Here is a 13,022-nt window from a genome sequence, read left to right as displayed (position 1 = left end):
GCCAGTGCAAATGTACCGTGCATTGATTCTGGCCATCAAGGACTTCAACTTGCCACATTAAGCAGACTTGAGGGTAGGATGTGAGAGTGTGTGTGTGTGTGTGTGTGTGTGCGTGTGTGCGTGCGCATGTGTGTATGCTGTGGGGAACTGGAGACATATATTCCTTCCTTCTTCCCAGGAAGGAATGTTATTTATTCATTGCTATCAGTGCACGAAGCTAGCCACCTACAAAGTGAACTTTTTTTTTTTTTTTGAGACAGAGTCTCACTCTGTCACCCAGGCTGGAGTGCAGTGGTGTGATCTCAGCTCACTGCAGACTCCACCTCCCGGGTTCAAGAGATTCTCATGCCTCAGCCTCCTAAGTAGCTGGGATTACAGACATGCACCACCACACCTGGCTGATTTTTGTATTTTTAGTAGAAATGAGGTTTTGCCATGTTGCTCAGGTTGGTCTCGAACTCTGACCTCCGGTGATCTGCCCACCTCGGCCTCCCAAAGTGCTGGGATGACAGGCATGAGCCGCCACGCCTGACCCCAAAGTGAACTTTTAAGAATAATCTTGTGTTCTGTAGAACTTTGCATATTTTCTATCACAATGGAATATAGAAAAAAAAAAGATGGAACATAGAGTTTTCGTATGGACTGAGCTAGAGTGTCAGCTCCCTGAGGGCAGGGATGTTGTCTGTGTTGTTCACTGTTGCATCTGCAGTGCCTAGAACAGGCCTAGCCTGAAGAAAATGAAAAAAAATTGTTGCAAAGTAATACTGGCAAATATTTACTGCATGCCAGACAGTGTTCTATGAAGTCATTTAAAAAACGCTGGCAGGGTGCAGTGGCTCACGCCTGTACTCCCAGCACTTCCTGAGGTCAAGACAGGAGGATCACTCAAGCCCAGGAGTTCGAGACCAGCCTGGGCAAGATGGTGAGGCCCCATCTCTACTTTTTTTTTTTAATTAAAAAAAAAAAGGCTGGGTGTGGTGGCTCATGCCTATAATCCCCGCACTCTAGGAGGCCGAGGTGGGCGGATCACCTGAGGTCAGGAGTTCAAGACCATCCTGGCTAACATGGGGAAACCCCATTTCTACTAAAAATACAAAAATTAGATGGGTGTGCTGGCCTGTGCCTGTAGTCCCAGCTACTTGGGAGGCTGAGTCAGGAGAATCACTTGAACCCGGGAGGTGGAGGTGTAGTGAGCCAAGATCTTGCCATTGCACTCCAGCCTGGGCAACAAGAATGAAACTCCATCTCAAAATAAATAAATAAATAAATAAATAAATAAATAAATAAATAAATAAATAAAAATAAGGCCAGGAGCGGTTGCTCATGCCTGTGATCCCAGCACTTTGGGAGGCTGAGGCAGGTGGGTTACTTGAGGTCAGGAGTTCAAGACCAGCCTGGCCAATATGATGAAACCCCATCCCTACTGAGAATACAAAAATTAGCCAGGAGTGATGGCAGGCACCTGTAGTTCCAGCTACTAGAGAAGCTGAAGTGGAAAGATTGCTTGAACCTGGGAGGCGGAGGCTGCAGTGAGCCGAGGTTGCGCGACTGCACTACAGCCTGGGCGACAGAGTGAGACTCCATATCAAAAATAATAATAATAAAAAATAAATAAACATAAAAAATTAGAGCCAGGTGCAGTGGCTCATGCCTGTAATCCAAGTGTGTTGGTAGGTCAAGGTGGGTGGATTGCTTAAGCCCAGGAGTTTGAGACCAGCCTGGCAACATAGCAAGACCCCATCTCTATTTCTATTAAATAATAATAGGAATAATAAATAATTTAATTTAAAATGCCACAACAACCTTATGATGTTCATACTATTATCCACCTTTAATAGAGGGGAAGTAGATAGTCAGAGAAATGAAGTGACTTATGCAGAATCACACAGCTTGGAGCAGGATTTGCATCCAGGACTCTTGGCTCCAGAGTCCAGCTCTGAGTTGTTATAAATAAATGAATTGAAGTCCTTGTCTTCATTTCTAAGAAACCCAGCCTCTCTCTCTGAGCATTCCCTCACTTTTCTCTCATCTCCCTGGTCTCCCGTTGTTTCTCAGGACCTGAAGAGGTTGAATGGGATTTCAGGGTTACAGGAAAAGCCCAGGTCCCGCAGCACAGTGTGTTCAGAACCGTGGTCAGCGTCCAGTCTCGCTGAGTCTTCGCTGAGCGCGGCGCCCTCTGAGACAACACGCCTGTTTCCCGGCAGCCCAAGCAGGCTTGGGGTTCAAAGCTGACATCTGTTCAGGTGTGGCCTTGGGCAGTGATTTCATGGCTTAAACCTTCAACTGTCTTCTCTATGAAATGAGGATAACAAAAAGACCCATCTCCAGGATGACTGTAAAGAGAACATTATATAATGTATGTACATTATTTATAAAAGAACTTGCCACTTAGCACATAAGTCTAGACTACTTTATAAGTCTTTGCAAGGTGGTACAAAACACAAAACAAAACAAAACCCCCCACAACCAAAAAGGTGGTTAAAAGCTTGCACTGTGGACACAGACAGACCTGGGTTCAAATCCAGATGCGGCCACTTTCTAGCTGTGTGAGCTTGGCAAGAGACTTGAGCTCTGGTCTCGGCCCCTCTCCCCAGGGAAAAGCAATCGTTACAATATTATTATAGGCTGAGGGTGGTGGTTTTCACTTGTAATCCCAACAGTCTGGGAGGCTGAGGCAGGTGAATTGCTTGATCCTAGGAATTTGAGGCCAGCCCAGGCAACATAGCAAGACCCTGTCTGTACAAAAAATAAAAATTAGCTAGGCATGGTGGTGCACGCCTGTAGTCCCAGGTACTTGGGAGGCTGAGGCTAGAGGATCATTTCAGCCCAGAGGTCAAGGCTGTAGTGAACCACGGTTGCGCCACTGCACAGCAGCCTGGGTGAAAGAAAAGGACCCTGTCTCAAACAAAACAAAATAAATTGGCCGGGCACAGTGGCTCACACCTATAATCCCAGCACTTTGGGAGGCTGAGGTGGACAGATCATCTGAGGTCAGAAGTTCGAGACCAGCCTGGCCAACGTGGTGAAACCCTGTCTCTACTAAAAAAAAAACAAAAAACAAAAATATTAGCCAGGTGTGGTGGTGCTGCGTGTCTGTAATCCCAGCTACTCAGGAGGCTGAGGCACAAGAATCGCTTGAACCTGGGAGACGGAGGTTGCAGTAAGCCTAGATCATGCCACTGCACTCCAGCCTAGGTAAGAAAGTGAGACTCTGTCTTAAAAAAGAAAAGAAAAAACAAAAACAAAAAACAGGCCAGGAGCAGTGGCTCATGCCTGTAATTCCAGCACTTTGGGAGGCCAAGGTGGGTGGATCACCTGAGGTCAGGAGTTCGAGACCAGCCTGGTTAACATGGCAAAACCCTGTTTATACTAAAACTAAAAAAATTAGCCGGGCGTAGTGGCATGCACCTGTAATCCCAGCTACTCGGGAGGCTGAGGCGGGAGAATCGCTTGAACCTGGGAGGCTGAGGTTGCAGTGAGCCGAGATAGTGCCACTGCACTCCAGCCTGGGTGACAGAGGGAGACTCCTTCTCAGAAAAAAAAAAAAAAAAAGAACAAAAAAACCCACAATATTATTAGACAGTCAACCTCAAAGACAAGCGGGAAGGTAAAAAGAAAATAATGCACAGAGTTATGCACTCAGTACTAGCTATTATTATTTTATCCCTTCTCCCACCCCACTGTTCACATTTTACACTGTAATAAAAAGGTATGACCTTGGGCAATAATTTCCTCTATTAGCCCAGTGCCTGGCATATGATGTGGTGCACATTTAACAAATTACAACCATTACTATTCCTTCCACAAATGTTTGCTGAGAGCTGGGCACTGTCACAGGTGCTGGAGATTTAATAGTGCACAAAATCTTTTTGTAAGAATCTGACCTCATGAAGCTGTGTGGGGTGATAGAAGTGTTCTAATAGCTTCATTTAAGTGAGGGTTACACAGATGAACATATGTGAAAATTCATTCAGGTTGGAAACTTTAAATTGTTCAGTTAACTGTGTATCTTAAAACTTACAACATGCCAGGCCGGGCACAGTGGCTCACGCCTGTAATCCCAGCACTTTGGGAGGCCGAGGCAGGTGGATCACCTGAGGTTAGGAGTTCGAGACTAGCCTGACTAACATGGTGTAGCCCCGTCTCTACTAAATACAAAAAATTAGCCAGGCATGGTGACGCATGCCTGTAACCCCAGCTACTTGGGGGGCTGAGGCTGGAGAATTGCTTGAACCTGGGAGGCTTAGGTTGCAGTGAGCCGAGATTATGCCATTGCACTCCAGCCTGAGCAACAAAAGCAAAACTCCATCACAAAATAACAACAAACAAACAAACAAAAACTTGACAACAGGCCAAACACGGTGGCTCACACCTGAAATTCCAGCACTTTGCAGGGCTGAGGCGGGAGGATCCCTTGAGCCCAGGAGTTCAAAATCAGCCTGGGCAACATAGGGAGACTCTGCCTCAGTTTTTTTTTTTTTTTTAAGGTTATTAAACGGTTAAAAAAAATCATTGCCCTTAAGGAATGTATGTGTTGTAGACAGATAATAGAAAAAGTAATTATACAGAAAGTGATATATTCTGTGAAAAAATTCTGGGAAAGGGCTAGGTAATGTTGGGGGTGGGGTATTACAATTTTATTTTATTTTTGAGACAGAGTCTCATTCTGTCGCCTAGGCTGGAATGCAGTGGCACCATCTCTGCTCACTGCAACCTCTGCCTCCCAGGTTCAAGTGATTCTTCTGCCTCAGCCTCCCGAGTAGCTGGGATTACAGGCACGTGCCACCACGCCTGGCTAATTTTTATATTTTTTGGTAGAGATGAGGTTTCTCCATGTTGACCGGGCTGGTCTTGAACACCTGACCTTGTCAAGTGATTCACCCACCTCGGCATCCCACAGTGGTGGGATTACAGGCGTGAACCACCATGTCTGGCCTGGGGATTGCAATTTTAAATTGGGCAGTCAGGTTGGCCTCAGTGAGGAGGTGACATTTGAGCAAAGGCTTGAAGGAGGTGAGAGAGTGATCCACAGGGATATCATGGGGACAGCCAGTGCAAAGGCCCTGGGGTAGGAAGAAGAAAGTAAGGCAACCAGTGTGGCTGGAGTACAGTGAGGCAGGGGAGAGAGATGAGATGAGCAGTGTGCTGGGAACATCATGTAGGAACTCTTAAACCACTGTAAGGACTGCTTTTGCTGGGAGATGGGATAATTGCCAAGGAGATTTTGAGTGGAGGAGGGACAGACTTGTATTTTAAAACTACCTCTCTGGGCCGGGCGCAGTGACTCAGGCCTGTAATCCCAGCTCTTTGGGAAGCCGAGGCGGGTGGATCACCTAAGGTCAGGAGCTCAAGACCAGCCTGGCCAACATGCTGATACCCAGTCTCTAGTAAAAATACAAAAATTGAGGGTCGGGTGGGGTGCAAAGCAAAACCAAACCAAAACAAGCAACAACAACAACAACAACAAACCACCAAACAATAACAAAAACAAAAACAAAAAAAACTACCTCTCTTGTTATATAAGCAATGGAATGTAGTGTTATGATTTTCTCCAATCCTAATATCCACGAATCCCATTGCCAGTTTACCTCCCCAAACCCTTGGGCCCTCAGGGCTGCTCATCTGCCGCCAGCTGCCCTACGGCCTGGGTCCCGAAGCCTGCGCCTTGGGCGATGCCAAAGCTAAACATGCCCATGGGCGCCCCACTCCTCTCCAGGTCTTGCACTGCCCTGCACCTGCGCCCCTAGGCCACCTCAGTCCAGGCGAAGCCCTGAGCCGGGACCAGCCTTTGGTCAGAATGCTGCTCATGACGCGGCTCGGGCCCAGCAGGCAGTCCAGGAGCACCGGGGCAGGTGCAAATTCCACATTGGAAAAGTTTGGCTGCGCCATGCTTGCGAAGCTGCAGCTGAACGCGCCCACCAGGGCATAAGCGCGAAGGAGGGATCGTAGGTGTCAACCCCCGCGGGCCGCGGCGGCCTCGGGGGGGGAAAACACCTGCACGCCAGCCGAAGAGCGCAAAGCCAGAGGGTGCACTGGTCCACCACAGAGTGCAGCACCGTGCCAGGGCGCAGAGCCCACGCACGCCCGGTCGTCGTCGCAGCACCAGGAGCACAGGTTACCCGGGACACTAGCCTCCAGGAACACGCAGTCTCGGCGCCCGGGACGCTCTGGGGCAAAGTGGGGCACCGTGTGGAGACCACTCCAGCGATCCTGGGGTGGTGGTCGTCCAAACGCGTGGCCACAGGCCTTGCTTCTCGCTTGCAGACAACTGAGGCCAGCCAGCAGCGCGACAGGATGGGCGGCCACGACGCGGGTGCCGGATAGGTCTCCTGCTCTCTGCAACTGCAGCACCTCTGGAAGCCTTCAAGGCTCAATAGATGGGGCCAGCGGGCAGGGTGGCCTACGCGGTCCAGCAGAACAGGCTTAGGGGGCTTGAGGCGCCTCAAGAGCGTGGGCCCAGCGCCCGCCACCACCGCAAACTCCTTGTGCCGGTCGCCGGGCGGCAGCGACGGCGTCACCATCGAGTAGGGAGTGCCCAGCAGGTAGCGCCGCAGAGCCAGCGCCGTGTCCCGGGAGGCGCGCCCACGCGCGTTCACCGCCTCCACTTCCTCGGGCCGCGACGTCGCTGCTTGCACAGCGCCGCCTGCCGCGAGCCCTGCAGCTCCTCTGCCCCGGGCGGGCACACCCACACCGTCGTGCCTGGCTGCAGGCGCGGGGAGCACGGGGAGAGTGGCGCCCACGCAGGGAGCTCTGTCACCAGCATCGCCGTCGGGGGCCCTGTGGGCGGTGGCGACATATATAGCTGGAAGTTGGGCTTCTCAGCGCCCCCGTTTTCCGAGAAAGCCGTGATGAAGCGGCAGCCCTGGAAACATAAAACACAGACGTCCGTCGGGCTTGAGGGAACCAGGAGCCCAGAGGAGGCAGTCAAGAATAATCCGGTGGATTTGGAAGCTAAATGCGTCAGATTCTAATTCTGACTCTGCCACTTTCTCTCCCTCTCTCCCTCCCTCCTTCTCTCCCTCCCTCTCTCCCTCCCTTCCTTCCTTTTCTTTTTCTGTTTTAGAGAGGAGACTCAATCTGTTGCCCAAGCTGGTCTCCCAGGCTCACGCGATCCTCCCACCTTGGCCTCCCAAAGTGCTGGGATTACTTACAGGCGTGAGCCACCTTGCCCAGCCGACTCGGCCACTTTCTAGCCAAGTGAACTTGGGCAAGTCACCTCCTTTCTTGGGGCTTCAGCTGCTGTGTCTGTAAAGGGGGTATTGGTGCACACTTCACAGAACGATGGGGAGCTTGATGTCAAAGCCATGGCATGAAGTCAGCTATATCAATATTAGCTTAAACTTGCTTCTTTTGCACCATCTGTCCCCAAAAGGTCCACCCAGCCTCCTCAGAACAAGTTTTGCCAATCTCCTGGCACACAGTCTGCCCAAATAGCCCCTTGTCCAGCTGGCCAGGGCCCTGTCCCAAGAAGTTCCACTGTGGCCAATCCCCTGTCACAGAGCCATGCCAGACAGCCTCCCAACCTGAGCCAGCACAACCAGCCCCTCCCTATCCCACACTCTGCTGCAAATCCAGACCAACTCACCAGCTTTCTGTGTTCCTTCTGGGGCACTCACCCTGTAGGAAACCCAAGGCACCGAGGCACAGCTGGGGGTAGAGGGAGATAGACTGGTTAGTGTGGTTCCTCCTGCCAGCCTTCCCTCCAGGCCTCCCACTGCAGGGGCAGTAGGGGGCACAAGGGAGACCTCAGAGAAGGGCTCAGCCTCAGAGCCCAGGGCCTGGGGGGTCACCTGCCAGAGCAGGGCTGAGGCCAACCACATTGCAGGGGCATTTATAGTCCTAGGTGCCTGGGTCTGGCCCTGGCCCTCAGCACCCACCCTGGGTCTGCACACAGATGTACCCATTAGTACTGGCTCCAGCCTGACCTGGTGCCACTGATCATACAGAGGCCTAAGTATGGCGGTGCTGGGTGGAGAAAAGAGGGGACAGAGAAAGGAAAGACAGATATAGGGAGGTGGGGACAGAAATCGGCATAGAGAGTAAATGTGGGAGAGGGAAAGATACACCAAAGTTACGGTGAAGGCCAGGCACAGTGGCTCACGCCTGTAATCCCAGCATTTAGGAAGGCCGAGGCAAGTGGATCATCTGAGGTCAGGAGTTTGAGACTAGCCTGGCCAACATGGTAAAACCCCATCTCTACTAAGGACACAAAAATTAGCCAGGCGTGGTGGCGTGCACCTGTAATCCCAGCTACTCCAGCTACTCTGGAGGGTGAGGCAGGAGAATTGCTTGAACCAGGGAGGTGGAGGTTGCAGTGAGCTGAGATCACGCCATTGCACTCCAGCCTGAGCGAAACTCCGTTTCAAAAAAAAAAGGGTTATGGTGAGATGAAGAGATGGATGAGGGGAGAGGGACAGATAGGGTAAGGAATGGAGAAGGAGAGAAGGAAAAAGACCAGCTGAGGCTCCGGCGGACTGCTGGCAGACATGGCCGCTTCCCGCTTACCCCCAGCAACACTAATGTTAAAGCAGTTCATCAGAAGGCAACAAGTTCTTCTCCTCTACGGAAGGATTTTCCAAACAATTCACCAAGTTCCAAATGATTCTGATCGCAAATACCTGAAGGATTGGGCAAGGGAAGAATTCAAAAGAAACAAAAGTGCCACCGAAGAGGATACAATTCGGATGATGATTACTCAAGGCAATATGCAGCTCAAGGAGTTAGAAAAAACACTTGCTTTAGCAAAATCTTAACTATAGCATTATTCTGAAGGATTTTCAAAGTCTCCATGTGTTTTGTTGCATTTAGGATTAACAATGGACAACACAAAGCCCAGTCTTACTATTTGTATGTACAGTATTTGGTGATAGAGAGCAAAGAAAAACACATCAAAACAGTTGCCTTAACACTGAAAAACATACCCTGCATTTTGAAAATGTTTATGGATGGCTCAGCAGTTTTTAAAAGAAGCAAAAACCACTAACAAATGGCCAGTTCGCACATGAAAAGATGCTGGACACAATCATTAGGGAAGTGTAAATCAAAACTACTATGAGGCCGGGCACAATGGCTCACGTTTGTAATCCCAGTACTTTAGGAGGCCAAGGTAGGTGGATCATTTGAGGTCAGGAGTTAGAGACCAGCCTGGCCAACATGGTGAAACCTCATCTCTACTAAAAATGCAAAAATTAACCAGGTGTGGTGGTGCATGCCTGTAGCCTCAGCTACTGGGGAGGCTGAGGCAGGAGAATCACTTGAACCCAGGAAGTGGAGGTTGCAGTGAGCTGAGATGGTGCCTACTGCACTCCAGCCTGGATGACAGAGACTGTCTCCAAACAACAACAACAACAACAACGAACAAGCAAACAAAAAACTATGAGATATCACTTCACATTCACTAGAATGGCTGTAATTAAAAAGAGAAATAATAACAAGTGTTGGTGAAGATGTGCAGAAATTGGAACCCTCATACATTGTTGGTGGGAATGTAAAATGGTGCAGCCACTTCAGGAAACAGACTGTCAGTTCCTCAAACTAATGAAACACAGCTGCCGCGTGATTTAGCAGTTCTACCCCTAGGCCCATAACCATTATTTGGCAGTGAAAAGAAAGAAGGACTGATATACTGATATATGCTAAACATGGATAAACCTTGAAAACGTTAAGTGAAAGAAGCCAGTCACAAAAGATCACGTGATGATTCCATTCATATGAAGTGTCCAGAATAGGCAGAAAGATTAGTGGTTGCCTAGGCTGGCTGTAGGTGGAATGGATTAACTGTTAATGGGTGTAGGGTTTCTTTTCAGGGTGATGAAAATATCCTGCAGTTAGCTTGTGGTGTTAGGTTGCACGACTCTGAATATACTCAAATCCGTTGAATTGTATCTCAATAAAGCTGAAAAAAAAAAAAAGACCAAAGACAGACAAGAAAGTAATTTATTCCAGGAAAGCCTTTTTTTTTTTTTTTTAGACGGAGTTTTGCTCTTGTTGACTAGGCTGGAGTGCGCAATGGTGCAATCTCGGCTCACCCCAACCTCTGCCTCCCGGGTTCAAACGATTCTCCTGCCTCAGCCTCCCGAGTAGCTGGAATTACAGGCATGCACCACGACGCCTGGCTAATTTTGTATTTTTAGTAGAGATGGGGTTTCTCCATATTGGTCAGGCTGGTCTCGAACTCCTGACCTCAGGTGAGCTGCCCACCTCGGCCTCCCAAAGTGCTAGGAATACAGGTGTGAGCCACCACGCCAGGACCTTTTTTTTTGAGATGGAATCTTGCTCTGTTGCCCAGGCTGGAGTGCAGTGGTGCAATCTTGGCTCACTGCAACCTCCGCCTCCTGGGTTCAAGCAATTCTCCTGCCTCAGCTTTCCAAGTAGCTGAGACTACAGGCAGGTGCCACCATGCCCAGCTAATTTTTGTATTTTTAGTAGAGACGGGGTTTCACATGTTGCCCAGGCTAGTCTCGAACTCCTGACTTCAGGTGATCCACCCTCCTCCTCAGCCTCCCAAAGTGCTGCGATTACAGGCGTGAGCCACCGCGCCCAGCATCGGAAGAAGCCCTTTGAATATTGAGGAAGTGGTTGTATTTGGAGAGAGTGAGGGATGTCAGTTTCTCAGACAGAATAAGGGATTGAAGGCGCAAGGTGGAGAAGCTGAGACCTGAAGACCATCCTAAGACAAGAGGGGCACAGCCGGGTGTGGTGGCACACACCTGTGGTCCCAGCTACTCAGGAGGCTGAGGTGGGAAGATTGCTTGACCCAGGGAGATCAAGGCTGCAGTGAACTGAGATGGTGCCACTGGACTCTGGCCTGGGTGACAGAGTGAGGCCCAGTCTCTAAAAATAAAAAAGTAAGGCCAGGCACGGTGGCTCACGCCTGTAATCCTAGCACTTTGGGAGGCCGAGGCGGGTGGATCACGAGGTCAGGAGATCGAGACTATCCTGGCTAAGACAGTGAAACCCCATCTCTACTAAAAATACGAAAAAAGTAGCCGGGCGTGGTAGCGGGTGCCTGTAGTCCCAGCTACTCGGAAGGATGAGGCAGGAGAATTGCTTGAACCTGGCAGAGGTTGCAGTGAGCTGAGATTGTGCCACTGCACTCCAGCCTGGGTGACAGAGCGAGACTCTGCCTCAAAAAAAATAAAAAATAAATAGATAAATTAGAAAAGAGGTGGTAGGGCCAGTGCGGGGAGGGGCAGGACTCCTGAGCCTGCTGAGAGAGAAGTTTTTTTTATTTTTTTTTTTGAGACGGAGTCTCGCTCTGTGGCCCAGGCTGGAGTGCAGTAGTGCGATCTCCTCGCACTGCAAGCTCCGCCTCCCGGGTTCACGCCATTCTCCTGCCTCAGCCTCCAGAGTAGCTGGGACTACAGGCGCCCGTCACCACACCCGGCTAATTTTTTTGTATTTTTAGTAGAGACAGAGTTTCACCGTGTTAGCCAGGATGGTCTCGATCTCCTGACCTCGTGATCCGCCCGCCTCGGCCTCCCAAAGTGCTGGGATTACAGGCGTGAGCCACCACGCCTGGCCGAGAGAAGTTTTCAGTCTCTTTTGAACTTGAGGATCCTAGGAAGGGGGCCGGGAGCCTGTGTTCTGAGGACGGAGGGGAGTGGAGATGGGGCTTCTGTGCCTGAGGAAGGAGGGGACTGCAGACCTGAACTCCTGAGTTTGGGGAAGGAGGAAGCTAGACGCCTGGGCTCTTGGATTGTGGAAGTGACCAGAGACAGAGGCAGGAGAGGGCACCAGGTGCCCGGATGTGGAGGTCTGGAGGATTTGGGGACAGAGGTTCCCGTGAGAAAACAACGGCCTATACATCACTTTCTTCTTCCCAGAATATCCTCTCAGCTTCCCAGAAGCTGAGAACAATGGAGCTACAGCCTTCTAGGAGGATCTCGGAGAGGAGGGCAAGGATGGATCTCCAGAAATGGAGAAGCAAGGGACCCTGGGTACAGTTACCAATTGCCTCTCCCCTAGATGCTAGTAGCTGCACCCAGGCCTCCTTCTCCCCCAGAACGTTACCTTTGGTGGGAGGAATAAGGGGAGCATTCAAGAAGGAACCCATGTTCTTTCTTTTTTTTTCTCTTGAGACAGAGTCTCACTCTGTTGCCCAGGCTGGAGTGCAATGGGGCGATCTCGGCTCACTACAACCTCCGCCTCCTGGGTTCAAGCGATTCTCCTGCCTCAGCCTCCTGAGTAGCTGGAACCACAGGCACGTGCCACCACGCCTGGCTAATTTTTGTATTTTTAGTAGAGACAGGGTTTCACCATGTTGGCCAGGCTGGTCTCGAACTCCTGGCCTCAAGTGATCTATCCAACTCGGCCTCCCAAAGTGCAGGGATTACAGGCATGAGCCACCACGCCCAGCCGGAACCCACTTTCCTTCAATAGCTTCATCTGTCACTTGCTTAAGATCCTCCTTCATCACAAGCAGAGGACGTGGTTAGTGTTTCCTTCCTGCCTGAGGTGGGGAACAAACATATGTGCTAGAAACAGAGCTGGGGAAGAGGGATGGCGTGGGAAGGGCTGGGATGCTAGAGGCTGAGGAGCTCAGACTGTCCCAGGAACCCTGGGGAGCCATGGGGGTGCCTATACAGAGGAGGGTTTGGCTTTAGGAAGATCCTGGACCAGAGAAGAGACTGAGGCCAGGAGCCCGGTGCAAGGACCCAGATGGGTGAGGCTAGAGCTAGCCCAGGATGGGGCCGGGGCAGGGAGGAAGGGGAGGTGGGGGACATTCAGGAGGCTGAATGGGGGTTGCTCTCCCAGACAGGACCTAGGAGGAGGCATGGGTCCGGGAAGAAGCCGAGGTGGGTGTGGGATCCAGTGGGTGTGAGGGGCCCTGGGGGATGTCCAGGAAGAGGGGTCCGGGAAGCTGAGGTAAGCCAGGTCTGGACTTAGGAGAGATGCTGGGGTTGAGGATGGAAATATGGAGGTTTTAGCCCGGTGAGGTGGCTCAGGCCTGTAATTGCAACACTTTGGGAGGCTGAGGTGGGAGGATCACAAGGTCAGGAGTTTGAGACCAGCCTGGCCAG

General features: G+C 50.8%; 1 protein-coding gene across 1 annotated transcript; it reads left to right on the top strand.

Moving 5' to 3' along the window:
- The first annotated feature begins 8,486 nt into the window (after positions 1–8,486).
- Positions 8,487–8,964, top strand: LOC129528509 (LYR motif-containing protein 2-like). Its single transcript, XM_055369077.2, has one exon. The coding sequence runs from the start codon at positions 8,487–8,489 to the stop codon at positions 8,751–8,753; it is 267 nt and encodes an 88-aa protein (XP_055225052.1). The 3' UTR covers positions 8,754–8,964.
- Positions 8,965–13,022: the final 4,058 nt, after the last annotated feature.

This window comes from Gorilla gorilla, chromosome 20 (assembly GCF_029281585.2).
Source record: "Gorilla gorilla gorilla isolate KB3781 chromosome 20, NHGRI_mGorGor1-v2.1_pri, whole genome shotgun sequence".
In the NCBI taxonomy this organism is placed as follows: Eukaryota; Metazoa; Chordata; class Mammalia; order Primates; family Hominidae; genus Gorilla; species Gorilla gorilla.
This window is presented reverse-complemented; position numbering and strand designations above follow the sequence as displayed.